This window comes from Cyclopterus lumpus, chromosome 10 (assembly GCF_009769545.1).
Source record: "Cyclopterus lumpus isolate fCycLum1 chromosome 10, fCycLum1.pri, whole genome shotgun sequence".
Lineage (NCBI taxonomy): Eukaryota > Metazoa > Chordata > Actinopteri > Perciformes > Cyclopteridae > Cyclopterus > Cyclopterus lumpus.
The window spans coordinates 9,277,786-9,305,219 of NC_046975.1; the positions used below are offsets into that span (position 1 = coordinate 9,277,786).

The 27,434-nt window shown below is 41.0% G+C and overlaps 2 protein-coding genes across 15 annotated transcripts; both read right to left on the reverse strand.

The window, feature by feature from the left end:
- Window positions 1-122: 122 nt before the first annotated feature.
- Window positions 123-14,104, reverse strand: tnip1 (TNFAIP3 interacting protein 1). Of its 13 annotated transcripts, none has more exons than XR_004610014.1 (19): window positions 11,106-11,224; window positions 9,887-10,069; window positions 8,993-9,157; window positions 8,775-8,860; window positions 8,565-8,621; window positions 7,690-7,899; window positions 6,837-6,931; window positions 6,256-6,409; window positions 5,960-6,052; window positions 5,769-5,834; window positions 4,508-4,639; window positions 4,297-4,425; window positions 4,075-4,209; window positions 3,418-3,543; window positions 3,187-3,270; window positions 2,481-2,606; window positions 2,135-2,219; window positions 1,604-1,785; window positions 123-1,390 (listed from the first exon to the last, which is right to left on the reverse strand). XR_004610014.1 is itself a non-coding variant. In XM_034542757.1 (18 exons), exons 2-18 carry the CDS (start codon window positions 10,032-10,034, stop codon window positions 1,673-1,675), a joined length of 2,094 nt encoding a protein of 697 aa, XP_034398648.1. In that variant the 5' UTR covers window positions 10,035-10,069; window positions 13,983-14,104; the 3' UTR covers window positions 123-1,672. The 13 variants fall into 13 exon arrangements, 11 of the variants coding, with proteins under 11 accessions (XP_034398648.1, XP_034398654.1, XP_034398652.1 ...); XR_004610013.1 differs by having other exon boundaries at window positions 2,481-2,696; XM_034542757.1 differs by lacking the exon at window positions 11,106-11,224 and adding an exon at window positions 13,983-14,104 and having other exon boundaries at window positions 123-1,785; window positions 2,481-2,696.
- A 1,333-nt stretch (window positions 14,105-15,437) lies between these two features.
- On the reverse strand, window positions 15,438-26,449 carry anxa6 (annexin A6). Of its 2 annotated transcripts, none has more exons than XM_034543748.1 (25): window positions 26,284-26,449; window positions 25,279-25,334; window positions 23,562-23,646; window positions 23,291-23,385; window positions 23,065-23,178; window positions 22,878-22,968; window positions 22,716-22,795; window positions 22,553-22,609; window positions 21,831-21,924; window positions 21,226-21,321; window positions 21,078-21,136; window positions 20,868-20,990; window positions 20,713-20,771; window positions 20,348-20,426; window positions 19,673-19,754; window positions 19,479-19,573; window positions 19,184-19,297; window positions 18,351-18,441; window positions 18,186-18,265; window positions 17,920-17,973; window positions 17,735-17,828; window positions 17,530-17,625; window positions 17,358-17,416; window positions 16,975-17,112; window positions 15,438-15,873 (listed from the first exon to the last, which is right to left on the reverse strand). In XM_034543748.1, exons 2-25 carry the CDS (start codon window positions 25,279-25,281, stop codon window positions 15,814-15,816), a joined length of 1,998 nt encoding a protein of 665 aa, XP_034399639.1. In that variant the 5' UTR covers window positions 25,282-25,334; window positions 26,284-26,449; the 3' UTR covers window positions 15,438-15,813. The 2 variants fall into 2 exon arrangements, with proteins under 2 accessions (XP_034399639.1, XP_034399640.1); XM_034543749.1 differs by having other exon boundaries at window positions 16,990-17,112; window positions 26,284-26,425.
- Window positions 26,450-27,434: the final 985 nt, after the last annotated feature.

Consider the following 27,434-nt stretch of genomic DNA (forward strand, 5'->3'; position numbering starts at 1 on the left):
TTTCTTTTACAGGAAACAACCAATATGAGGGTGTAATGGGAAAGAATATGATTTATTAAAATTGTGGCCCCGACATTTCTATTGTGCAATAAAAATGGACATGAATAAGCAAGATGCTAAAAGACATTTAGAATAGATTTATTAAGCCAGTCAAATACAAAAAGTCTCACATGTGCTTTTGCCTACAGCAAAAAAGAAAAGGCTACAAACCAAGAAAATACAACTGCCAGTAATTACAGCATACCTTTCAAAGTGCAATTCGGCAAATTTTTCATTTCAGCTCACCCATCAGGACTTTGTTCCCTGTAACTTAACTTGTTTGATAAGATGGAGCTTCTAATTAATTTGCACACATTGTAAAAGCCCTTCTATGTTAATTTAGTGGGTATTCAGTGAAAACAGTGGCTTGATTTGAGGTTGGATCTTCCTTTTTAAAATGGTAACACACATTCTGTTGAGGTGTGGATGCTGTCTGTTATCAAAGCTCTTGACTTTGTCACAACCCTTCACAAAACAGTCAGCACGGCGTTGAAGTGGACAGAGAGCAAAGCCAGACATCCTGGGAGAGGTTTTCCTCCCAGGAGCAGCTGTATTGCTGTACAATTGAATCTAGGGCCCCTACATACTGATGAAACTCTTCCTCTGTTGCTTGAGCAACAACTTCATGTTTCAGTACTAGCTGCACTGATTACAACTCTGTAAAAAGGATCGACGTCGCCATCGCTGCTGCCTAAAGGTTTCGGTGGTGTAGGTCTAGATACTGGATGTCGGGGCTGAACTGTGGGCAATAATACAGGATGCAGTAAGATGAGTATGAGAATCGGAATGAGTGGTCAATCAATTGTGGTCAAGTAGAAGTGTTGCGTTTAATGAGATTAGGTCCATCATCATGGGAAAAAAAGGTTGTGTATGTACTGTGCATTGTGTATTGTGTCTGATACAAACATACAATGTCAATAGCTACAATATATTGGGATTACACTAACAACATAGAAAGAACAGCATTACTAAAGACAATGATTTACACTTAGTCAATGCAACTATCAAAACAGCAGGTTATAAATAAATTATCAATAATCACAATCATGTTTTTTGGTATGATACCATGAAAATTCATTTCCCAAAATGTTGGTATTTCAACAACCACTTTTGAACAGTTACACATATGGGACATTTCTATAACATCGATGGTACTGAAGAAATCTTCATAAATCAATCAACATTCACATTGTAAATTCTATGATTCAATGTACATATATAATCATTCATTGTTGGAATGAGTATATGTTGCCTTATTCATATTGGGGAATGGCTTCCTGTAACCTTACAAGTAACAAACCAAGTGTCAGGTTGTTACAGATTTGCAGATACAAGCACGTAGGTATATTTTCTGGAAAAAAAAAACAATGTTAATTATTCCAACCTATTTAATAAATGACTTCAGTTCCTGATAATAATAAAAATTAAAAAAAACTAAATAATATTTAATGTATATATTCAGAATAGCGAAGTGTTTCACAAATAGCCTTATAAAACGCAAGTATAAACAACATTACAATAGGATATCTACACTTCAGTAGGAAAATTATAGATCAAATCACACCTTGTCAACTCAAAAACAAACTGATTTCATGCTACTACCCAGACTCCATTTGGTGGGTACAGTGATGCTTTAGTGCTTTCCAGGGTCAATGTTCTGTCGCTCCCTTTTTCCAAATCCAGCTGTTGTGGCTGTTGCTGCAGCTGCTGCGGCTGTCGTTGTTGTTGTTGTTGCTGCGGACTGATCTACGCATGCATAAAACAAAACAAGAATGTGTCACCTTCAGTCACACACTTTTCATTTGAAATTAACAGTTAAACATGTAGTGTGGTGGGATCTAATGAGTCGATTTGCATGAGAGGTTAAGGATGGCAATATTCTGTATTTCTTTGGTCAACAAATCATGTAAATGATGAATTGATCCTACTAACGAGTATTATCTGGTCAACCACAGAAAGTAATGGGAGACGAACTACTGCATCAAACGCATCGGTGGTTTTGGTAATGTTTTGTCAATATATATAAGAAATATACAGAGTAACACCATCTGTATCCTTTTAGCAACATCTGTGAACTGGGCTGGCTGTACCATACCTGCATTCTCTGGTGGTGGTCTTGAGCTCTCTCCTACTGCTCTGGCCCCTCTCGGCTGCGGGAATGATGACTGCCAAGGAAAACCCTGACCAAAGAGAAAGCACCCCCTTAGCTGAAATCACTACATAGACCCATTCATCAAAACCCGCAGTCCTCAAGTCTTTGCCGTAACCCAACAATGGTTATTGAATGCAAGCGTGGCTAGGTTGCGCTACAGTTAAGACCTAATTACAACTGCTTGTTTCCCCCAAAAGATAGGGGGAGTAGAGGTGAGAGAGAAAAGGGCCTCTTTTCCTCAGTGAACCAGAGTCACTCCAGAGACAGAGGGGCCTTAGAGGACCCTTACCGGGGTAACAGGCTGGAAGTCTCGTACAGGGGGCGGTGCTGCGGCGGCTGCGGCTGTGGCGCCTGCTGCATTGGGCATCCGGGGAGGGAAGTGTATGGGCCAGCCCTCGGGGCCCTGCGGTCCCACCTGCACAAAGGGACCACAGTAGGGAGGGCTCAGCGGGCCGTTCACTGAGCCTGACGTGGGGTCTGAGGTACGTCTTTCCTGCTGCTGCCCCTACGAGGGATCACAAGTACACACGTGATCCCCAATCAGTGCCCGGCTGCTACTCTCAGCGAGCGCAGTGGCCCTGTCATGGCATGGGCCACTGCTGACCTTTCACCCTACTGCAGCTGCCTCCCACTGAGGAGTGTGAATGCTCCACCTGCTGATCCCGAATGCACTGACTAACAAGCTAGCTGGAGTGAGGCTCTTGTCCTGGAGTATTAATCTGGCCAGTATGAATTTATTAGTCAAAATCTACATGACAGCATTCTGTCACAAGGGGGCGCTTGTCAGCCAGGTCTACCACAAGTCATATTGTACTGAATGAGGTGTCCCAAAGGCTTGGAGAGCCACTTTCAGTGAAGGCCTCGGCCCTAAGTAAATGCACTTGGGAGCATGGCCCAAAAACATATCACTTCTCCAGGTTGACGGCACAATTTCAATTTAAAATATCAACTCGTCTGCAACACTACCAGGCTCAGGCCTGAGCTGCAGCCAGTACCTGTTTGTGATGCTGCATCTGCAGTCTCTCCAGCTTACATCTCTCCGTACGTTCTCTCTGACACTCGTTCTGTGCCTGATGAAGCTGAACCACAAACACAAAGTAAAAAAAATTCATAAAAATCTAAATCCCACATGAGCAGTTCAGTTATAATTGTGATCAAATGCAAGAAACAAAAGCTAAAAGCATTCCTCGTCATGACGCATATACAGAAGAGAACACACAGCTTACCTGATTGGTCAAATTAGTAATCTGACCCTGAAGTCTCTCAACCTGCCGTCTCAAATCCTCCTTTTCCTCGTTCATTCGCTCCCTGTCACTCCTCTCTTTTCTGAAGTCTTCTTCAAAGATCTTCACCTGAAGTAAAAAAACAATTAAAAAAGGCAGCTGAGGAAATGCATGTGTAATTGCAACAGAACTGTGTGGATGTTAGAGATGAAAATATTTCCCTTTCTGATATCGACACTTGAACTTGCTCATCGCACTGATCCGATACCAGTGCGTTAAAAAATGTAAAGTTATATTGTTGTGAAAAATGTCCTTCAAACCATTTTATCCATTCCAGTTTATTACCAAAAGCTCACCTCTGTTACCAGCTGTTAGTGCCGTTATTTAGCCAAGCAGGACTTGTTCATGCAGAATTATCAGGGGACATATAGGGTGTACAAGAGCGTTTAACCGTAGGTGTGTCATACCAGCAAAGTAAAGGTCCGGCAGGGGACACGCGTTGTTATTGTTGGTCCTGTGTGTCGTAAATCAGCCGAAAGATGATCCGATAATGTAATATCAGATCAGTGCATAGCTTCTTAGGTGGTATCAGAGCCATTTCCCATACTGGTACCAAACAACTCTAGAATGTGTGTCTGCATGTGTTGTTGCATGTCTGACCTGTTCCTTTAGTACAGCAATTTGAGTGAGCAGTTCCTGTTTCTTCAGGTTATTGGCTGCATCGGCAAAGTTACCCTGACCAGGTAGTTGTTGTGAGGATGAAGGGGTGTGCAGGTTTAAGGCCTCCTCTAAAGCCTGCAGTAAGACAAAACAAGTATTACACAGAAGGAAAAGTCTCAGTGGAAGAGTTGCAGAACGAGAGGAGAGCCCAAGTACACTCACCCTGTTGAGGCGTTGGATCTCCTTCTCCTGGTACTCCCTCTGTTTGCTGAGGGGCAGCAGCTGGTCCTGCAGGTAGCGAATCTTCTGCTTCAGCTCGGTGGTTTCAGAGTTGAGGCACTCCTTCTCCCCCTGAAACACACACACACACTTTGTAATGCATTCCTGGTTTTGAATTGTTAAGACTATTATCACCTGGGCTTCGTGTTCTCACCTGTACATTTTCAATCTTGGACTTAGCCAGCAGCAGCTTCTTGTCGTAGTCGCGCTGCCTCTGCTCTCTCTCGGCCTCCAGCTCAAGCACAGTTTTCTGGGACTCAGCCAACCGTTGTCTGAGGTCTGTGATCTGAGGGACAACAACAACATTTTAGTTGAGGACAGCATTCATTGAGTCCACGAACCAAAGCTATGAAATGTAATTCTCAAATACACCAACCCCCAAAAGAGTACAATGTGATTCCGTCTCTCTGTTAAAGAGAAACATCTGTTGTTGCACGTTAGGATACGTCCTTAGAAATGTATGAAATTAAATTATAGACTAAACCACAGTGACAAGGACACATTTGCAAACATATGCAGTTCTGTTTTTGAATCAAATATGAACAAAGCTAGTGACGCAAATGGATATATCTAGGGTTCTGCGGTCTAAACCCAAGGCTGCATGGTGTCGCAGTCTCAACAAAGTGTGAATGTAGGTTTGTTCATGATTGTGGGAGAGCACATGCGTAGGTGTGTGAGTATGAGTGCAAGAGTGTGTACATGTGTGTGTCTCTGCTGCCCTCTGACTGCACCACGAGAGGAAGTCAGCGGGTACCAGAGAGGTGAGGGGAATTCTGACTGAGGTGTGACAGGCCGTGTGGTAAGTATGCTCAGATAGCGAGCTGTTGCAAGATTGCACCTTTCACTGGACAAGCAAATAGAAAACACAGAGCTGCTTCACTGCCAACTGATGCACACCAATGTCAGAGTCCCCTGTGCCTTTCAAATATTTCAAAATTTCAAAATCATGTCAACGTTAATGCTAGAGGAAAGATCATTAGTATCCATTATTCCAATGGCGTAATGCAAAATGTGTTGAATAGAATTTTGAATGGAATCTAAAGCAAAAGACAAATGGCTCACCGTTCTAAGCACATACACTATTTACAGTTTTATGGGAAATGTACTAAATAAACATATATATGCATTCTTGTACAATGTTCTAAGTGCTTTGCTTTGAATCTAAAAAGAAGCCGGGTATGTTTAATTGGTCTTTGAAATATCCTAAAAATTAAACAAATTTTTAAAAAAGTCAAGTGTTTTCATAAAAAAATTATAGTTTTTAAATGGACTTGAAATGACAAAAATGAAAATGTCTGTCATGAGAATTCAGAGAGAATTAGATATGAATTCTCCTTCCTCAGCTCTTTATCAGGTCGAGGACACAGCGATGTCTTCCCGCACCAATCACAACAGCTGTAAAGTCATTACTGTACCTTCTGTTCAAACTGTGACTTCATGGAGTTCCACTGAATGTCCCACTGCTTGTTCACCTCCAGTACCTGTGAGCAGCACCAGAAAGTGAAACAAATGACACCGAACATATAGGAAACATATTACACAGAGACTTTCCCCTATGGCAAAAGAGGATGAGCAGTAAGACCCAAAAAAAAAAAAAAAGACTCACATCCTTTCTCTGCTTCTCCAAAAGCTTGATCTTCTTTTCATACACCTCGACATCACAAGGTCTACTCTGGGTTTTCTCTGCAGCTTTTCCACTCTGGGTGCATACAAAACATTTCTTAATCCACAACATTCCTCTGTAACTCGAACCCCATATGAGTTTAGTGCAGAAGTTTGAAGTCAAAAGTTGACTGAAAAAAACTTTTATTTAAAATAACAGATAGTTGGCATGTAAATGACAGTAAAATAAAATTATAAAAAAAAGAGATCAAATATTCCATGCCATTTATTTTAAGCTACCTTCTGTGGTGTGGTGGCCTCCATCTTGGGTCTCACAGCAGCCGATTCCTCCTTCACAGGCTCCTCTTTGGCCTCTGCAGCTTCGGTGTCAAGTGGTGCTGCTGGTGCTGCTGCTGCTCCTGTGACCAGCTCCTTGAGTTTTAGATTCTCCTGCCTGAATCAGAAATGAAAATGATCATCTGTGAGCAAGGTCCCTTCCCAGAGTTTGTTGCAAAGCTTCAGGATGTCCTTTAGGAAGAACCTGGGAAGAACCTACGTTACCAGTGCAATGACGCCAACAGAAAGCAGTGGAATAATCCCCCCTCAAAAGTGAAAGTATGCACATCCACGACAAAGTAAAAACTGTGTAGGGTTTCTATATGTCAAACAATATTGAGGAGCTTATTCCCACTACATTCAAAAGGTCATGAGAAACAAAATTGTCACAGTAAAAAAAGATCAAAATAATGAAATGTGAAAGTGTTTGAATTATTTGTCAGGAATATACTGCAAATCTGACAATGTGTTCCTTGACCTTAATAATAACACATGTTCTGCTCCAGCAGAAACACCAGTGAAATGTAAAAGAAGAAAAACATTACCTCAGCTGTTCCAAGTCATGATTCCTGATATGATGATCCTCTTCCATTTTCTTTCGAAGCTCATTGTTTTCCTGTCTGAGCTGCTCACATAGAGTCTATAAAATAACAATAGCAAGCATCTGTCTGTATAATGACATTAACATCTTTTGTTTTTATGTCTGAATGCCTACACAGAGCCAGCTACCTTTAATACAATGGTACAATGCAAAAGGTACTTTGAATCCTGTACATGTGTCCCACCTGAATGGCACAAAGTTACTCTTCAAGGCCATCGTCCTGTATTTCAAATGATTTTTTTAAGTTTATGAGAGAGGTTTAGAAACTAACATTATGATAATAAAAATGTCAAAAGAATATAGACCAAGTCACTGCAAATACTAATTTCATTTTTTATTTTTATAAATTAAAGTAGAGACGCACTTCTACTGGTACTGTCTACTCTTTATGGGATCATCTATGTTATATAGAACATATAACATGACAATGCATTCACATCAGAAAAGCTACCAGTAGTAGTAGTTGTTTAAGTGAATGTAATACACAACCCGCGCAGACAACTGTATACGACACCAACACTACTGTTGCAGTGGCAAACAACATTAGTCTGAAAAGAATATACATTTTCGTATGCATGTCATTAAATTAAAAACAATGACCGTTGTCCTCTTTCTCTTTCCACACTGCCAATACAATCTATCAACAAAGGACTCAAAAAACTAAATGCAGAGATGAGTTACATTTTACCATTAAAAAAAACATAGCATTTAAATCTTCAAATATTTAGATCTATGAATCTGCAATGTCATTAAAGTCAATGGTTAGCATTGAATCAGGCAGTTGTCCTGTCGCATACCTGTAGGAGGGAAGTCCTCTGTTCATTTTTTTGGACCTTTGAGGAAAGATGGTGAAACTCCACAGCCATGCGACCAAGGTGAGCCAACAGCTGGTTCGGGTTGGACTCCTCTGCGAATATGCTGAAGGAGCTCTCTAGTCTCTTCAGCTGGCTGACTAGCCCGATGTTCTCCTGAGGCAGGACGGGGATTACTCCTGCCGCTGACCCGGCCTGGAGACATCCAGACAGGTTAATAGTCAGTCAGTTCTCCTCAGGCTCAGTGTACAATGAATTTCAACCGGCACAAGAATGAAACATCAATAAACTGTAAAAGTCAGCTACCGTTTTTATGAATAGCAGCAGCAAATCTATCTGAAAAGGCAAACTAGTATTTCCTGTTGGATCTAAAAATGTTATCCTCACACAATATAGTTGCATGTGGTAATATTTTTACCAAAAATATTGTGTTCGGGTGTGAAACTGTGCCAAAGCAGGCTATAGAGTTGTATTAACAGGCTAGGCAGTACCATTAGAAATATTCTGGCATAGTGTCCTATTAACACATCCTCGAGGATGTAGTGTGTGAATGAATCAGCGGTGTAATTCTAGTGAGTAATAATCCTGGACTTTCCCCTGGCTGACTCAGACTGGAGCTACCAGTATTGAGTTTGTTGTTGAGTCACCGCACCAAGGATGTTCCTAATATTGAGGCAATGGCTATATAAGGTTGGCCTAATAACAGGACACAAAATAATTACTTTTGGAAGTGAGTATTGTGATATTCTAAACATTTTAAATAGTTGATCCAATTAAAAAAAAACGTTCTTCTTTCTTTTGAGCTCTTGTGGTAGTTCATTTTTCTTAATAATTTGTGTCACAAAAAGTCTGGTACGTACAGTCAAGGCGTCTGAAGTCTTCCCCTCTACATTCACAACCTCAAACTCTGAGGCCTCCTGTAAAAAAACAAAAAAAAAGTAGTACATTAGTACACAATGACTGAAATTGCATCAATAAATTTGTCAAACTTGCCATTTACAATTGTACAATCATCACAAAGTTGTTTCTGTCTGAACCAAAAGATCTCACTCACAGTACAAAGTACTTACATTGGGCTTCTCAGGCTGAAGGGTGTTCCCTAAACAGCTTGTTTGCTCCTCCTTCTGCTCTGCAGTGGGGTGTAAACAGTGTTTACCTGAAGCAATACCAAAACCAAAGTTAAGTTTCAGTCAAGTAGAACAGCAAGTCCTACAATTAAAACACTGTTCAGAGTGATTATCCACAAATGTAAAAATGTATCTAGTTAATAAGTTAAATTAACAATTACCATCAAGTACGTGAGGCCTACTTTGTGTCTCCGTATGAATGGGCCCTCCCATACACAGACTGGCCGCAAAGCTGGAGGACTTGAGGGCCTCATTGTCTCTCACAAGTTCCTCCACTCGCTGACGAAGCTTTGATGCCTCTGATTGAGACTCTTCCAGCAAATCACCTGCAAGTTTCATATAGATCTTGTCTCTGTCCAGCAGCAGTGTACATGAACTAACTTCTTTTCAAACACTGCTAAGACTAGACCTATCAGCATGAACAGTCATCAGATATAATAGAAGTTTGGTGACAAACTATGTGCGAGAAGCACTCCTTTGGTGAGTCACAAAAGGAGCAATCAAGCCGTTCACATTGCATGCAAGCTTTTCAACAAACTACCAATGAAGATCGTCCAGCTTTACTACATTCCAACTCAGTCTCCCTTTGGCATTCCTATATTTTGACTTCAGTCATATAATCTGTTATGAAAGACATCATGTGATGACTTTGTGGCTGCATTAAGTTAGAATTAAACAAATATATATATATATATATATATATATATATATATATATATATATATATATATATATATATACACACATACACACACACAATTGTTTAAGTTAGAATTAAGTTAAGTTAGAATTAAACAATTATATATATATAAATAATTGTTTCATTCTAACTTAATGTGTGTGTGTGTGTGTGTGTGTGTGTGTGTGTGTGTGTGTGTGTGTGTGTGTGTGTGTGTGTGTGTGTGTGTGTGTGTGTGTGTGTGTGTGTGTGTGTGTGTGTGTGTGTGTGTAAAACTATCCTCAGATGTTTAGACAGATGTGGAATTCCAAAAAGCAGCTGTTATTAGCACTCGGTCCTCAGCTTTGGGGTGACCATGCTGTCGTTGGGAACATACCTAAGCTCTTAAGTCCCTTCATCCGCTCCCTCAGTATGCTGTTCTCCTCCAGTAGCTGTCTATAGCTGCTTCCCCCTCCGGCCTCCTCCCTGGCCTTGACCTCACTCCCACCTGGATCATAGATGCGGTACGGGCCTTTCCCTTCCATCGCCGTTGCTCAGTTCCTAGACATGGTTCTCTGAACTGTAAAAAGAAGAGACAGTTATTTTCAGCTAAATTCAAAACGTATAAAATACCAGATGCTACTCATTAGAAGATAAAAGAACACCTATTTAAAAACATGTTGTGGTGGCAGAGCTTTACAGCAAACAAAAACTGCTGGACGGAGTACTTGTGTTCCCTTCTCCCGTTGGGAGAAGCAACTTTAACATTGACAAACAGACACATCTGAATCCCAGGTTAAAAAGGTGTACCGTTCATAGGCCATCAGAAAGTTGTGGTAGGTACAGCATGAGAGCAACCAACGGAAAGGAAATAGTTGAACAGAGGCATTGGCTAAAACGAGTATGAGGAAAAATAACTGACTCACTTCTTGGTACCAATTGTCCTACAGTAGAAACATCGATGAACCACAACTATTACTGTCGCAACATTACAAACACTAAGAAATAAAAACATTTTAAAAACAGATTAAATAAATACCACCCACTCAGATAAGGTATTGTCTGTACTTTGAACTAACTAGCTAAAAGCCCTTTATAATTTACAGCAGGACAAGGACACTATCGGCGAAGCACAGCAAAGAAAATAAAGATTAACCGACAGCTTTGAGAGCACAAAAGCAGCAACATCATCCCCATAGTGCCAAATAGTGAAACATAAGGCAAGAGTGTGCTAACGTTTGTGATGGTTCACTACTACACCGTTCATATCCAAGAGGAAAAAGACAAAAGCACAGAGAAAATTGTAAATGTTCGGTGAATCCTGCAAACAAACATCTACCCAATAGTCGAGAGTCAAATCCAGCACAATCCAGCAATTGATAGCTACCTTGATTGGCTGAAGAAGGCTAATATTAGTTTTCGCTGTTGTCATGCAAATTGCTAGCAACATCCTCGTTAGCTGTCGGCTAGCTAACACTAGATGACAGTGCGGGACAGGAAGCCGCTAGCTCGTCTTTTTTACCCACTATAAATACTTTTATTGACGCAGTAAGTCTGTTGGAAAGCGCAGTTAAGCGACAAACAAAAGAACAAAGAGGTGTCTTTTGTCTGGATACCTTTCAGTTCGCAGTGGCCTCTCGTCTCCCTAGCCCAGACATCTATTGCGGAAGTGGTCTACTGGTCTATGCTGTAACCCGGGAATTTCCACCTCGTTTGATGTAAACAACGATTGATTGACAGCCTGGCGGACCAATCGGGACACGGCGCACTGTCAGCGGGACACCACAGGGAGCCACTGGCCGTAATGTAAACAGTGGCGCAAAATGCGAGTTTGGTAGAAGTTTTACCAGAATGATACATGGTGGACTTAAATATGTTCATGAATAATATATTACAAGAATGGCTCATATGACGCAATGGCACGGGCGAGTAAAGCAGATAATGAAAAACAGCCAGATGTTTTTCTTTAATCGTTATGATTGACAACTTCTTATTCTTTTTTTGTAATATTTTTTTTTTACCTCTTGTACTCATGCTTTATAGTCCAGGGACAAACCCAACCATTTTCATAGAAATACTTTTTTCTTCATTGATACATTTAGAGAAGGGGCTGTTGGGGGTTTCTGTTATTGCATCACACATTTCCTCTGAACTAGCAGGGCAATAAGGCTAGTTCAAGTTACGGTGATCTTTTTAAGTCTACACTATAGTTTAACAAGAAATATTATGTATGAAAGCTGCTGTGAGATATATAATATCAATATTGTGATTAGGACAGCACAGGACAACAATCTAGCAATGGTGTTGTCTTTATCAATAAGTTATTCAGTTGATAAAATAAAATAAATTAGTAAAAAACAAAAAAAGGCCATATTGCTCAATTTGACTATTCAAACTGGTTACAAACGGTCCAAATACCTAAACACACAACACAAAGCAATACACTAAGTATTCACATTTGAGGAATAGAAAAAGAGTTAAACAATAAGTCCATTATCAAAATATGTGTTGACTAGTTGTCTGTCAATTGACTAATTGATTAATAAAGGAATTCCTTTCAGCTCTCACTGTGAAATGTTAGATGTGGTTTATTTAAAATAATACCACGATAAAGTTGAAATGTAATGTAATTTCCTGGTGACCAAAGATGAATTATTTAGAGCAATAGTGACATCTTGTGGGAATAAACAAACAGGTAATCTGTGATCATATTTATTCCTAAACGAGTTACAAAGATCATTCTTTAGTTAACTGAAAGCACAAACTACTTCTGATGCATTTCATCTTGTGACCATTTACTATTAGACTGACCCATACAGGGGTATTGCTTGTTTCTACTCCTCTGTAATGGGTCAAAATAATTAATTTAACTCCCAAAAAGTCTACAATCACAAGTAAAACGTGCCGCTGCTTGACCACACAGACTATTTGGACAAAACCCGACCATATATTTTTAGATGTCAGAGCGTTAGCCTTGGAGGTCTTATCGGGAAGCGTGTTGTGTTAACACGGGAAACACATAGTTTCAAAATTGTGTTGCACTATACATGACATGATTCATTATGAATTCATCTAAACTAATCGGAATCACACTCATATTTTTCTATTTATGTGGCCACCATTATTATCTCCTGTAAGAAAAAAAATTGTGCACCAGTAATACTGAGGAACAGCTAATGTTAAAACTGCTTTTTGATAATAGCATACATAAAATAGTACCTTATAATGCAGTTAAAACGGGTTTAGATTTAATTGCAGAGTCACTTGCTTTAATCCAAACCACATGCATTAACAAAATGACAGATAATATGATTTTAAACTATATGGTATGTGGACCAGCAGCGTCCCATTGGCCAGAAAACACTATTATTATGTGTCGCTGTGTTCCCGAGAGAGCTGTCAACTGGCTACAAGAAAAAGCAAACATACAGTTCACACAGCGGGCCACCAAACACCTTGTCCTTGGTAATAGGTGCACAATGTTTCAATCTCTGGCTGATGAAATAATAAACAGGCTGGTGCACAAAAACAAAAGCCAAAGGACACAGGAAATGTCCTCCCATCTTTTAGTCCTCTTGGGTAACAAAGTGTACACTTTGTTTTCTCCTCCCACCTACTTTTTCCATTCAATATGTTAAAGCATTTTTCCTCAGAAGAGTGAGCAGATGACATGCGGAAAGGGTTAATCATCAGATTGAAGCCCACAGTGTAACAAGTACAGAGTCGGCACCCCACCCTGCTGAGACAGTCCAGTTCCCCATCTCCAACAGCAGAAATCAGCAGCTCATAGTCATTATCTCTGTGCTGCTTAATACAAAATGTCCTTTTGTTAGTCGGCTAGTGACTGGGCTGTCCTCTTGAGGCCTTAAGACCAGGGTCATCTTAGCTGAAGAGTCTCTATCACTATGCAAAAAATGTGGATGACGTGCACTGGTACCAAATAGGCTTCAATGGTAACACTAACAGGCTCTTCATAGCAAATTATATTGAAAATCGAAACTACGACCAAGAAACCAGTGTGAGAGGTTGATAAGTAAATTGCTCTCAAGCTTATGTATATATAATAATGATAAAGAATACATTTTATCTTTAAGTTTAAAACATTGTGTGATTTTGTTCTTAAAATGAATTTGACATCAATATTCGTGTTGTAATGAATTACAAAATCATATCCACCATCAAATTATTTCCTTAAGCAAGCAAGTACCCCCTATGACATACAATTATAGAGCTCACAGTATGTTGTTCTGGTTTATAGTGCAGGTATTAATCGTTTGCCGCTCATGTACCGTTCCAAACACAGAACAACAACGCCTTGTTTCAGCGACAACATGAAAGTTATTCAACTTGCCCTGAATAAAATATATAAACCTCTCTCATAAACTTAATATAAAAAATACAAAACAAGACGATGCCACAAAATACTGATAATTAATCTAATATGCTCTGTTACTAAACACCTCAAATGTTAAAACAAATAAACAACAACTCACCCACACATTCAGCTTGTGTCGGAGAGAGGCACTTTTTAAGGAAACTGGTGAACAGGGGGGGAGCAATCAATGTGAGAGTTGGGGAATTCCCATAAAATGGCCTGATACTGTACGCTGAGGCTGAACACAACCTGGTGTTTGTCCAACTGTGCGGCCTAAACTGTAACACTACAGATGAAGAAGACTGAATGCATTTAGTTAATCTTACAGTAGCTTGCAGCACAAACACCACGCTGCACACATTAATGCATTTCAGCAAAATTCAATGAATAGAGGAGACCACAAAAATATGACATAACGACATGAAATGAGCGGCATTCAAGAAAAAAAATGTACGCTAACATGTATACACAGTACAATGGTCAGATCATGGTGCCACTATATTCATGGAGACTGGAGATTAAAGAAAAGTCAAAGGCCTCACCCATAACTGTCTCTGAGGAGGCAACTGCTTTGAAATATGTAAACTTCAATATATTTCATGCGAGCTGCTGTGAACAGCACCACAGCACAAAGATCCCCCAGCTGTCAGAAGGGTATTTCAAAATCGTGTATTTTGACATAGGCTGCATTTTAACAAAGTGCAACAGTAGTTATCTCTTAATCTCTCACAATTATCATCAAATTGAGCAATTTCAGGTTGGGTGTGCCATTAAAACCAGAGTGTGACTGACTGCTGCAGACTATTTGTTGCCTTGGATTTTGGCGTACTGCAGGGGATTTCCTCGCCACATACCTTTTTTTTCTCCTTTCCTCTTTTAACTCAAAGATGGCCTGACAACAGCTGGGTTCACACATATGCATGAACTGAGACATTGACAAGGACAGAGACAGCCGTCTTGTATTTTTCTTCTGTTTGAACAAATATACAAGTTGAAATGAAGGGTTAAGTTACAGTTGAGTGTAAACATATTTTCTCCTTTAACATCTGAATGTGTAGGGGTATAGATAACTGTTCAGTCATGGTAGCCGAAGAAGTTGTGCTATACCTCTACAGTGTGTTTAAATGTAAATACTCAGGGGAGTTGAACAGGCTAACAACAACCTTATTTGTTTAGATTTAGGCCTAAAATATAAGCAGCCATCCAATAATCTAAACATCAGTTTGAATGAATTGTAATGTGTAAATACCACCCTTTATTTACACAGTTAACCTTTATCAACAATAGCTTATGGGAATTGTTGCTTTTATTAAGCAGAAGAGACATTGAATTGGAGTGTTGGTTTCCTGATAATTATTATTCTAGTTCTCATTCTGCTGAGCCTATTGCTATCAACAAAGGTAATCATTGAACTGCCCTGCCAAGCACAAACCAGGGCACCACACCCCAACAGAAAAGCACAGGGAGGGGAAAATGTGAGCTAGCATGATTTACATTTCACATTAACTTAATTCATTCAAACGTTTTCCAAGGAGAAGAAGAAGAAGAGAGAGAGAGTACGTTCTTGTGTTTTTATTCCTTTTTATTCTATATGATACCTTAAAATCACAGTAATCATTGGACGGACGGCAATCTGAAGGCACTATTCCATTTGCTAATTTCCAATATGATGTACATGTGAAACACCTTTTTACAACGACATGAAGATCTTAATGTTACATATGATCTGTAACAAAGAAAGATATCATCCCGACAGGATGATCAGACACAAGGGCAAGAAACTGGCTTGGAGGGCTGGAAGGTCATAGGTCACTTGATTTGGCTTCGGAGAGGCAACCGTTTTGGGACACGGACAACTGATACTGACGTTAACCACCGCAGTTTCCCTCAGTGAGCAGGCTTGTCTCGTGGTTGTTTTTTTTTAAAGTCTGTGGACGGAGCTGAGGAGTTTAATCTTCCCCTCCACAGAGCATCAGCAGGGTTTTACGGTAGTCTCCTGAGGTCTCACCCTGAATAACGATGGAGAACACACACAGATCAATGGGAAATACTGTCTGTCTGCTGACATTTGGTCATTACAGAGTTGAAACTGCAAAGCAGAGTTTATTCTTTTCACTTACATAATAGCAAAACACTGTTAATCTCTCACTAAAGTTGAATAAATGTGAATTATACGGACAAGCAGAACTCACAAGCCACGAGTCCCCAAATCAGCTAAAATCAAGTGGAATTACCCACTTACTATTATTAGCTGACACTCATAGATACAGATTTCCATCTTTATAATTGTCATCACAATTGTCAAGTCTAAATTTGTTTTAATGACTAGTTCCTCTGTAAGCCATTATATTTCTTGCCAAGAGTTAGATGAGAAGATTGACACCACTCGTACGTCTGTACAGTAAATGTGAAGATACATGCAGCAGCCGGTTAGCTTAGCTTAGCACAAAGACTGGAAACAAGGGGAAACAGTTAGCCTAGTTCTGTGCGAAAGAAACAATATCCAACTTCCAAAGCTGAATTGGTAGTTTATGAGGTGCGAGTAGGTGGTCTTACTGTACAGACATGGATCTCTTGTGCAACACAAATTGACTGCCTAAAAATATAAACAGAACTACACAACTGCGCAAAAGATTGTAATTTCTTCTCTATATACACACTTCAAAATAAACAATATATATATCAATCCTCGCTGTTGCATAATTTGATAATATTTCCGGCAAAATTAATCCAAGGCATCCATACTTGTTTATTTGTATTGGTGTCACGGTGATTTCATCTGCAAGTTATTATAGAACCGTTTCTGGGTACTTCCTGTCTCTGCGGCTGTCAGCCAATCACACAGCGGATATAGAGAGGAAGTTAATAAGCATGTAAGGGAAATTCCTTAACCACCCCCACCCCCAACACACAAGCACACAAGCACACGCACACACACACACACAGCCCTGCCCCCCTCCCCCACCCCAGCAGCAGAAGAAGGACATGCAACACACACTGACACAGCGTGGGACAAAGACCAGGAGACAAAACCTCCATAGAGAAACACAGATGAGATGAGAACACAACAAACCAAGCAAGAGTATTAGTTGACAAAGACTCAGACTTACGATCATAGTTTCTACCTGGATGAATTCATGGAGGGAGACATCGTGTGTTTCCTTGAACTCTTTACGAATGTTGAAAAGGTCGACCTCGCTTCGGGACACCATGATGCGGATCAGCGCTCTGTCATCTGTACCAAGGCCCTGCAGCCGGGATCAATAGATACTTTGTTTATTCTCCTTAAGTTACAGTGACTGCTCCTGTCAGAGAGCACTCAGCAGCATTCATACCAAGAAAGTACACAGAGGAGAGAAGACACAACCTAAATACATTGCATGCATCTACAAATATGACCTCATCGCTATCTGGCATCCAAGCACCAGATGACGTGCTGTAGAATTATACAACTGCACAAACTTGCCAAAATTCACACATTATGAAAAAATACCTTCATGGCTTTGTAAAGACGATCTGCAAAATAAGAGGGCTGGTTCTTTACACTGCGAACTGCAAAACAAAGAGAGATAAATAAAATGCTGAGGAGGAGTCACAGGATATATATTGTGTCAGCAGTGTACAGTGTGACCCCTTTCAAAAACAAGGTCAAAAACAGTTATTACCTATTGCATAAAATGCATTCTTGACATCTCCGGACATCTCCTTCTTGATAATCTGTTCAATGTCCTTGTTGGAGTATCTGACAAACTCCTGGAATACTGCGAATAGAATACACTATGATCAGTTATCATGAGCTTGATCGATTACATTAGTTTAGAATATTTTATCTAGTAATTCAAGTGATCACTGAGATCTCGTGACCTTTACCTTTCCTAAGATGGGGAAAGCTTCTGGTGCACAGAACACTCATGAACTTCATCTCCATGTCATCAGAGTCGGCATTGCATGCTTCAGCAAGTTCCTGATAGGTTCAGGAGGAACACACATTTAAACCCATTCTTCAGTTACATACACAGTCAACTGTTACAGTTAAACATCATACACTGAGTCACCTGAGCATCTGCAATAGCTCTTTCCTCATCTGCAGGGCCCTCTTCTCTTGCACCCTGAACCAAGTAAAGACAGTTAAATGCTACTTAACTATCAGTGATTCACCAAGAACGTTTATTTTTTCCTTCAATATTTAACAATGGTGTTGTAAAAGAGAACTGTGCATGTGATTACATTTCTCTGGTACAGTAAGCAGACAGACTGCAACCAGTGAGTGGGTGTGGAAACAAAACACAGTCTAAGTTCTCAAGCTGACGATGGTGATTACCTGCACGAGAGAAACAAGGATGCGGCAGAAGAGGCCTGATGTGTCTGAATGAATGGCTTCCTCCAAAGACTTCTTATAGGCTGTGATGTAAAAGGTTTGCATGTAAAAGGTTTCCAGACCAAGTGAGTGCTTTTAACAACTTTTGTGTTGTTGTATCAAACTCACCATCCTTATAAGCAGCGTTCATGGCAAGTATTTCCTCGTTGCTCCTGGTGACCAGGATCTCAATCAGAGCGTGTTCATCTGTCCCAGCCCCCTGTTAAAAAATAAATTTGAGTTTTAAGCACAAACATGGTAGGGGGGGTTTCACAAATGCAACAACAACAACAACAACAACAACACAACAAACCACATGAACATGAACCACACCACACATCTAGGCAGAGAGTATGTGTGAACCGTGCCTCCTCATATCTACTGACAAAATCTAGCTTTTGTAATCCCTGTTAGTTTTTTTTTTATTTTCACATCCTAGAATCTCCTGAGAATGAGCTGTATCTCATGCCTATGAATAAGCCAGAAAGTGTAAAATAGGTTGTACTCTTTTAAGCCTAAATAGCTCATTGGATGCTTGTGACCAGTCAATACATATGAATGCAACTGTCTTTTGGGAACATATAGCTTCAAATAAAACAAATATTAAATTATACTGCATCAAGTGTAAATAATAGGGACATGGATTTTAAAACACTTTTCTGCACTCAGTTCCTGTATGTTCAGAGTGATGGATGAGTCCGGTTTCTACACGAGGCAATTCAGTCAATGTTTAATTATAAATATCTAAAATGCAAAGATATTTGACTTTCAAATACATTCTGTGTAATTGTCATAACATTCAAGCACTAGCTATAGCTCTCTGGGCCTGACATCAACCAACACAGACTTGGAAAATAGAGCATTTATGAGGGAGTAAATCCCACCAATGAGCTTCTGTCTTTACTACACATGTACTTTACAATCAAAGACAATTATCATCAAGTGATTTTGATCTACTGTACCTCTATTGCCTTCCTCATCATTTTGGCATCAAACTCTGCAGGGTTCAACATGAGCCCAATGACCAGCCTCTCTAAGTTCTTTGACAGCTCAGACTTCAGGTCCTTCATCAGATCCTGAGGACAGATCAAACACACTGAGTTACAGGAAACAGCTTGAAGCGAATGCTAGATGTTGATTTTAACACATCCAGTGATACATGTACATGTGCATCAAAACACGAAGAGGTAAAACATACTGTAGGTTCCAGCTTGAGACATAATTTGTTGGGTTGAGGCAACAATTGATTTCACTCACCCGTCCCAGGAGGGATTTGAAGGCCTGTCTGATCTCTTGCCTCTGAGCATTGCTTCTCTGTGCAACAATGTCAATGATTGCATCTTCATCTGTTCCTGTAGGCAGCAACAGGCAGTTACATTTGTAAAAACTTGTTTTGTAACATTATATTATTATTATATAGTGGTGTAAATGTGCTTTTCAGTGTTGCGTACCGAATCCCTTCATAGCCTTCCTCAGCGCTTGTGCATCGGCAGCAGGGTCAACGCTGGGTGCAGGGCGGATTGTTGGCCTTAGCTAAGGTCGTGGGATGACACAATTACAAGTGTAAGACTCAATAACTACACACACACAAACACACACACACACACATCATGTGGACTGGCAAAGTGAGACAGTTTCACTTGAATATATAATTAAATGCACCAGATAAAAGTAAGATTAAAGCACGAAACATGCAGAACTATACAACAGAAAAGAGTTTGCTGAGGGGGAGTCTGCCCTCTTGAGGTTAGAAGCCATGACACCACCAACAATGGGAAAGGTGTGTAGGCTGAAGAACAACTGAGTTTTATAGAGCGTTAGTGAGACGAGCTTTTGTTGACCAAAATGCTGAGATGTTTGTCACATTCACTCCAAGGACAAAGCGAGGTGGTTTTGAGAGCGCATTATAACAAATAAACGATTTGTTTTTGAGTGCACAGCATTCTGATCCTATCCGCAGTCACACAAAGACCTCGCTGTGGAGACATGGCAGCGTTATCGGCGCCAAGTTCGTGTCACTGCAAGAAGCAGGGTCATTGCAGGCCCAGCAGGTAATTAGGATGCATGCCACTGCCAAGCCAAACATGCAATGACACATCTAATGGGGGAGCAGATGGGGCCCAAACCTGGACTTTGGTCATGGCACTTATTTCCCACATCTTGTAGGCTATCTGAGCAGCTTCAGGGAAGAACTCTCCAGCTAAGCTGTAATGATCAGTTTGACACAAGACAGGACAGTTAGCAAAGCCACAACTTCAGGTGGTACAAAGTGAATACTTCAATGGAGACAGGAATCTGTTATTAAATGCACTTTTCTTTCAGACTTTGGATAGTAATCTTCACCAAGTAGTTCTCTTCACTGTTGCATTGATCATTCATAACTCAATAGACCATGGTTGAATTCCCCTTAGAAAGCAAAAACTCCTGAAAAGTGGTGCTCTATCGCCCCCTCCTGGCTGCTGCTGTTTCTTTCAGCCACACTGTAACTTACTCATCATCTCCTCCACACAGATTAAGCAGTGTCCTCTTGTAATCCCCTGACGTGTCATCCTGGCAGGTTTGAACATACAAAAAATCAGGAAATATTAGGTGTACAATCTTCTGATGCTTCTTGATTCTAAGTACATTAAAGACATCGTAACCAACCTTAATCATGTTATAAAGTGACTTCTCATACAATAGGCGGAAACACTCTCGAATGTCCAACATGTCTATTTCGGAGCGGGAAATCATGATCCTGATCAGGGAGTTATCGGCTGTACCGAGACCCTGGAAAATGAATTAGTAGTCCTAATCAATTTCAAATATCATATCAAAATGTTAGACTGCAATGAATGTGTTGTTTAGTACGTTTACCTTCATTGACTTGTACAGGCGCTTGGCAAAGAACATGGGAACACTCCTGATGCACTGGACTATGAGGAAAAACCGAGAAGAGCGCCATGCGTTAAACTGACAACTTGACAACCCCCATGTTGCTTTATACGCTCAGTTTGTTTCTTACCAACAGCCAGCATCAGCCTCTCAAAGTCCCCAGACAGCTCGTGCTTAATGCTGTCCTCTATGGACATCTCGGCAATCTTCTCGAATGCATCGAAAACTGAACAAACAGAAGACAACGCAATGAAATGTAATCTATCCTGTGCTAAATGAGCTAGTTTAAGGATGTTGAGCCACACTAAGATGGTGAACCTGGTAAATGTCACTTTCTAAACATGTTAGCATTATTACTGTGAGCATCTTAGCATGATGATGTCACCTGAAAGCACCACTGGGCCTAAGTACAGCCTCACAGCACCAATATGGCTGTAGAGTACTGTAACACAAGGCATCTTTGCTTTGAACTGATGTTACAATTGGAACCCACTTTTACCATATTATTTCTTTATTTTTAATCACTTAATCTCCCGATGCAAGTGTTTAAAACGAAGTTCTGACCAGCAGGCCGGAGACAGTTTTCTTGGCATTAGACAGAGAAGGCACAGTGGTAGAGGAGTGTTAACTCTGACAACAACTTTTCAGGTGCCATTAACGCCTGAGACTCGAGGTCACAGTGGGAGTGTCTGGATGCTTCACTGCTGTGATAATTATCCTGAGAGGCGTGCTCACCCATGCAGAGGTGGGTCACACTGCGGTTTCCCAGGATCATGATGAATTTGGCCTCGTCGGTCCCCCACTGCTCTTCTCCGGCTGCATATAGATCCTACGCAGAGGTGAGGATACACAGGATGAGATGATGTATAAAACTAAAAGATGTATAGAAATGTTTCAGACATCCAAAGTCTATCAGTGCATGCAGAGTTTATCCACCTTAATAAGTAACCTTATTGCACATTGCAAATTAATATCACATGTGGGTTATGTTAGAAGACATTTTAAAGATGCATTAATCAGGCAAGACAGTTATATTTTAGCGGTTTTGCGTTAGGGAAAGCAGTGTCACTTGGTCGGCCCAAATATCTCACCCACTTTTGGATGGAATATTATGAAAGAAATGTGCAGACATTCATGGTCCCTACGATGAAGTGTACTGTGTTACATGCAGCCTTACAGAGCATGCCTGTAAGGACCCACAGAAAAAGACTATAGACTCTTGGTATTGTTGATATATGCATCAACAATGCCTTTAATAAGCGGCACAATCATTTTGTTCAACGGGACAATATGTTATAATGAGGCAATTCAAATTTTACTTTGTTACTTTTAAATGTGTTTTAAGTAAAGAAAAGTAAATTATACACACAACATAAAAAATGTAATTACTTTTTGACCATATAAAGACAATAAGCCCAAGCATGCTGCATTCCTCTACAAGTCATAGTGTTTCTCACTTGTGCATCCTGCTGCACCAGGTCTGCGTCCACCACTCCTGACTCATCGCGGGTTCCCTGGAACCATCAAACCAAAACAACCAGTCAGAGGTTAAAAGTACTGTCACTGTACGGTGGACTGGATACTTCTCTGATGATTTCATCCACTCCTCAGGGAACTGACCTGAAGTAAAACAACCAGCATCTTCTTAAAGTGTCCTGAAGTGTCCGTGGTTATGTCCTCCTCTATGTCTATGCCATAGGCTGGAGACACCATCGACGTTGAATGTTTAGAGACGCTAAACAAATATTACGTTGATTTAGAATCTTATCGAACATGGCTTACCGTCCTTGTATGCTGCAACCATCTCATTCATCTGTCTGTTGTTTCTGGAGGCCATGATTTCAATGAGGCATCTCTCGTTTGTTCCAACTCCCTTGAAAAAGAGCATTAAGTTAATTATGAAGTTGCTTCTGCTTAATTCAATGTATTATAAAGTATTATACATCTCACTGTGAGGTAAATGTCTTACTTTGACTGCATCGTGGATTTCTTTGGCGTCATGGTAGGCTGAGGTTCTCATCAGACTGACAATGAGGCGCTCAAATTTTCCCGTCAGCTCATACTTCAGATCCTCAATCAGGTCCTATTGTAACGACAAACAATAATGGAGTCCCAACCACTTTCTGTGTTGAAGAATGTGTTGCTATTTCACCAAACAAAAATATGAGATGAGATGATGATATGTATTCTGGTACCTTTCCAAAGCTGCATTTGTACGCTGCAATGACTTCCTGCCTCTGTGTATTGCTCCTTGAGGTGACCAGGTCCAAGATGGCCTCTTTATCACTACCTGTGGAACACAAAGCAACATCTTCAACAAACTCCATCCCACACACAGAAACTGATCGGACTACCATCCTTGCTGTGTGAAATTATTTGTGAGATCATTCAGCCTACAACTGGAGAAGATGAAAGATGACCTTTTCCCCTCCGCAGCCACAAATCACAGAGGAGTGAAGAACTCACCGATGCCTTTCATGGCATTGTAAAGGCTCTCAGCATCAGTGGTGGGATCATAATCCGGAGCATCCGTTATTGTGCCTCTGAACACCTAAGAGAAAAAGAGTTCAACAACATTTTTAATTGTCATGTTGAGCCATCTAGGTTGTGTGAAACTCTGACACAATATGGAGAAACGCAACGTTTTGCTACTAAAGATATACATAACGTGTTTTTCTAGGAATAGAAATCTCCATAACTGTTCAATGGACTGCCATGAAATGGTACTAGCATTCATGGTGCCCAGAAGATAAAGCTGACAGACATTGTTGATCCCCTGACTTTTAAACTATAGTGGTGCTATCATCAGGTCTAATGTTCAATGGACCAAAACGTTGGCAATTATATGACATTCCCATCAGCCCCAGCTGTACTTAAATGTTAAGATTGTGAATTATTCCTGCTAAACATCAACATGTTAGCATGCTGACATGAGCATTTAGCTCAAACCATCAGGCTCACAGAGAAACTAGCAGGGACATGTTCTATCACACACTTGCTGTGTTCATGGTTTTATCCTTTAACATTTACTATGCAGCTCACCTCAACCCAGGCAGCTCATTAAGTCGAGAAAGAGATTGGATGTGAACCTTCCCGACTAAAGGTCAGAAGGTCAGGACTCACAATACACTTTGCTATTCTAGGGTCAAATGTTTGCACTCGATGTACCAGTTTTAACATTGCACTGGCTTGACCCACACTTCCTTGCAGGGTGTGAGTAGTGGACTGTGTTGAAGTGGCAGTGACGGGACACTGTCTGTCATTGCTGCACCTGTCTGTCTGTGTGTGTGTGTGTGTGTGTCACCGGTGCATGTAGGAGTTGGACAGTGGGTGTGTACGAGCAGCTGGGAGTCAGGTTGCACACAAAGTAGCTCCCTTTGCAGGGGTCTGTCATACAACGGCTCAAAATGATTAAAATGCTCATTGCTCAGTCGTTCCGGCCCTGTGAAGTTGTGAGGCTATATGATCGTTCACTGTGCGAATTAAGAAAGTGTGGGCCACATATTGAAAGCTCAAACTTGCAGCTGTTGCCGTATAGAGATTACTGCTGCATCGAGGCAGCCGGCCAAAATATACACTCCACCCTGGTGAGGGGCCACTGCACATGCTCTGATCGTCTACTTCACTCCTGCGACCATCATTCTTCACGACAGCTGGAGAGCTTCACCCACATAGCAACCGGGCCACACATACAAGCCCTCAGCAACAGGCCTTTAACTAATGGTACATATCACATTTATGGCTCTTATGTGGAAAACTCCTAATGTGGATTTAATGTTAGGAGCTAAATGTCGACATCTTCCTTTCTCCCTGGGTGCTGCTTGTTTCCTCTGTTGCCAAGGCCACTGATGTGCAGAGCATAATTAACAGCAAGTGTTTTGTTCACCTCAAGTAAGACCAGAGCGAAAGGACACTGGCGATAAAGTTGGACAACAAAGCTATTGGACAGATGCTGTCAGGGTCACATATGCAGGCGCCGCAGGTTACAATGACACCCTACACTGCTGCCTTTATGATGGGGAAGAATCACGTGGTGGCAGGTGGCTGTTAAATGACCTCACTCTGTCTACACCTCATTCAGTGGCACACAAAACCATCCATACTCCACAGATACAAGGTGTGCTCAGATACAATACGAATCATTCTTACATAATGCCTGATGAAAAAGGTCCTGTCCACTTACCATTTCTATATTTGGTCTTCTGTGTCAACACTGCTCTGGAATCAATAGTTGCAGGCCTAGAGAGAGAGAGAAATGCTGATGGAGGGCTGGGAACCGCATTGCAAAACATCCTTGTCCTATCCCGGGTGTCATTTTCCTCCAATGTGCAGGAAATCATGTTGCAAAGACCTAATATGCAATGGGATGATCCCTCCTTTTCGCTGAGTAATTCTAATGAGGCTGTCTGTTCAGTGTGCTGGTTAAAACGGATCTCCATCTACAGCACAAGAAACAGAATAGGGAGATACGTTTCGATCAGACTGGACCTCACATTGACCCAAGATGACACGGCCGATGCATTAAGCCAATTGGCAGGAAAACTATTTCGTCACATTTTCCATGCTCTAACATATAATGCAGCCATTCAGTAAAGCACATGGGGGCAGCTGCTGCAGAGAAAGTACTTGTGCTAACTTTCCTTGACTGACTACATTTCTCAATTCAGAATCGCAGTGCAAAAATCCCAATACATTTCTACAGAAATTGAAGACATATTACCGACATATACAGACGTATTACCATTCAGCTTTAATAAAGAGAATAAGCGAGAAAACTCGATCCAGGTTTGAAATGCTGTGCTTTTAGTCTGAAGGGGAAGCTATTCCCAAAATAGCAGTCCCAGTTAATGTCAGAATGAAGGTCTGTGGGGAGTGGGCCATGTATACAGAACCACACCCTTCTCTGTACCCCACATAGAACAGCCTACACGACGGGGGCTTTACATTAAATACAGACTCTAACTTTAGACTTTTCTCTATAACATTTGAAGACGTTATAGTTGTACATTATGTCACTTTTATATCCAATAATTCTCAGAATTAAAGTAGGCTAGGTCTTTGTCTCCCTGGGGTATCTATCTTGCTGTCTTCATTGGCACATTACAATAACTACACATCGGCAAACTCCTCCACGAGAAGTTTGGCTTCGAATTGAAAAGGTTTACAAATACTCGTGAACATGTTTTACCTTCTGTGTGCAGGAAATTCCGAGTGAGAGTCCTTCTGCCGTCTGTGCTGTGTCCCCGATCTGTCTGTCTCCTACGGTCAGACTCAGCAGTCCCGTTACGTGTCCTCCTTGACGCAACGACTGCGGCGCTCCCTTGCGCAGCTTCTCCTGAAGCGCGCGCGTGTGTGTGTGTGTGTGTGCCCGCGCACCTCCGTATAGCAGGGCAATGCCTCACGGTAAAGACAATACTATTTCAAATGTGACCGGTAACATACAGTCCTAACTGAAACACAAAAGCCACTGAGGCTGCGCAGTTGTTCGCGTATATTTCATCTGCTTTCTAGCATTAGTTTTGCTGCCTGCCAATCTTTAAAAGCAATTTAAATGGGCCACGTAAAGTATTAAGCACAGCTTCATGTTATGAGACTTTTCACTCCGGAATCCTTGAACTTTGTCACAAGTTCAGACGTGATTAGCTGGTGTCACTTCAATATCTGTTCCCGTCGTGTTTCCGACTTGTTGCAATGATAGCGGCTCTGATGTGAGAGCTTTCCTGCTCTATTTATGTCCTCGCAGGCGTCTATTCCAGTAAGTGTGTGTGATATGAGGCACTCATTGATACAAACTCGGGTTATTAATTCTTGGTGATATTGTATAGAGTTTGGGGCCAGAAGAGAGACGATGAGAGACGAGAGGTGACTCCAAGAGGGTCCAGCCACACATAACAGAATCATGACGTTTCATACCTGACTGGACACCCGGTGTCATTGGCTCCATTGTTACTATCAACGTTTCACGGGTATCACTTGATATCATCTTACCGTAGAAACACGGAGGACCCTTCATGCTTCTAGTTGAACTGGACATGTTGTCAGTACATGCTATCGTGGAGCTCCTTCCATACACTTCTACCTGTGGTCAGTGAGAGGGGACCATATGAGGTCAATGCAGATGGACGGGGGAGGCACCAGTGTTGAAATGTGATTGTTATATACTGACCTCTTCTGCTTTTAAAATGCGTTGCATGAGGCCCTGGCCGTATCTCAGACCGTGTGGGGGAAACTGCAAAATAATAGCCCAATAGTATGGAAGCCCATTCTCATAATAATGAGATACTATCTCATTATTTCGTCTTACTATCTCATTATAGTAAATCGAAATTATGAGATAGT

Bases quoted from the DNA above. Each gene is read 5' to 3' on its own strand.
- tnip1 (XM_034542757.1), bottom strand. From the start codon at position 10,034: ATGGAAGGGAAAGGCCCGTACCGCATCTATGATCCAGGTGGGAGTGAG. The intron at 6,410-6,836 runs GTAATGTTTTTC...TTTCTGATTCAG, and splicing joins CATGACTTGGAACAGCTGAG to GCAGGAGAATCTAAAACTCA. The intron at 4,640-5,768 runs GTACAGTAATGA...GTTGTCCCTCAG, and splicing joins AGTCACAGTTTGAACAGAAG to ATCACAGACCTCAGACAACG.
- anxa6 (XM_034543748.1), bottom strand. The intron at 20,427-20,712 runs GTAAGTTACAGT...TGATCATTACAG, and splicing joins CTGTGTGGAGGAGATGATGA to CTTAGCTGGAGAGTTCTTCC. The intron at 19,755-20,347 runs GTTTGGGCCCCA...CCACGACCTTAG, and splicing joins GTGCCATGACCAAAGTCCAG to CTAAGGCCAACAATCCGCCC.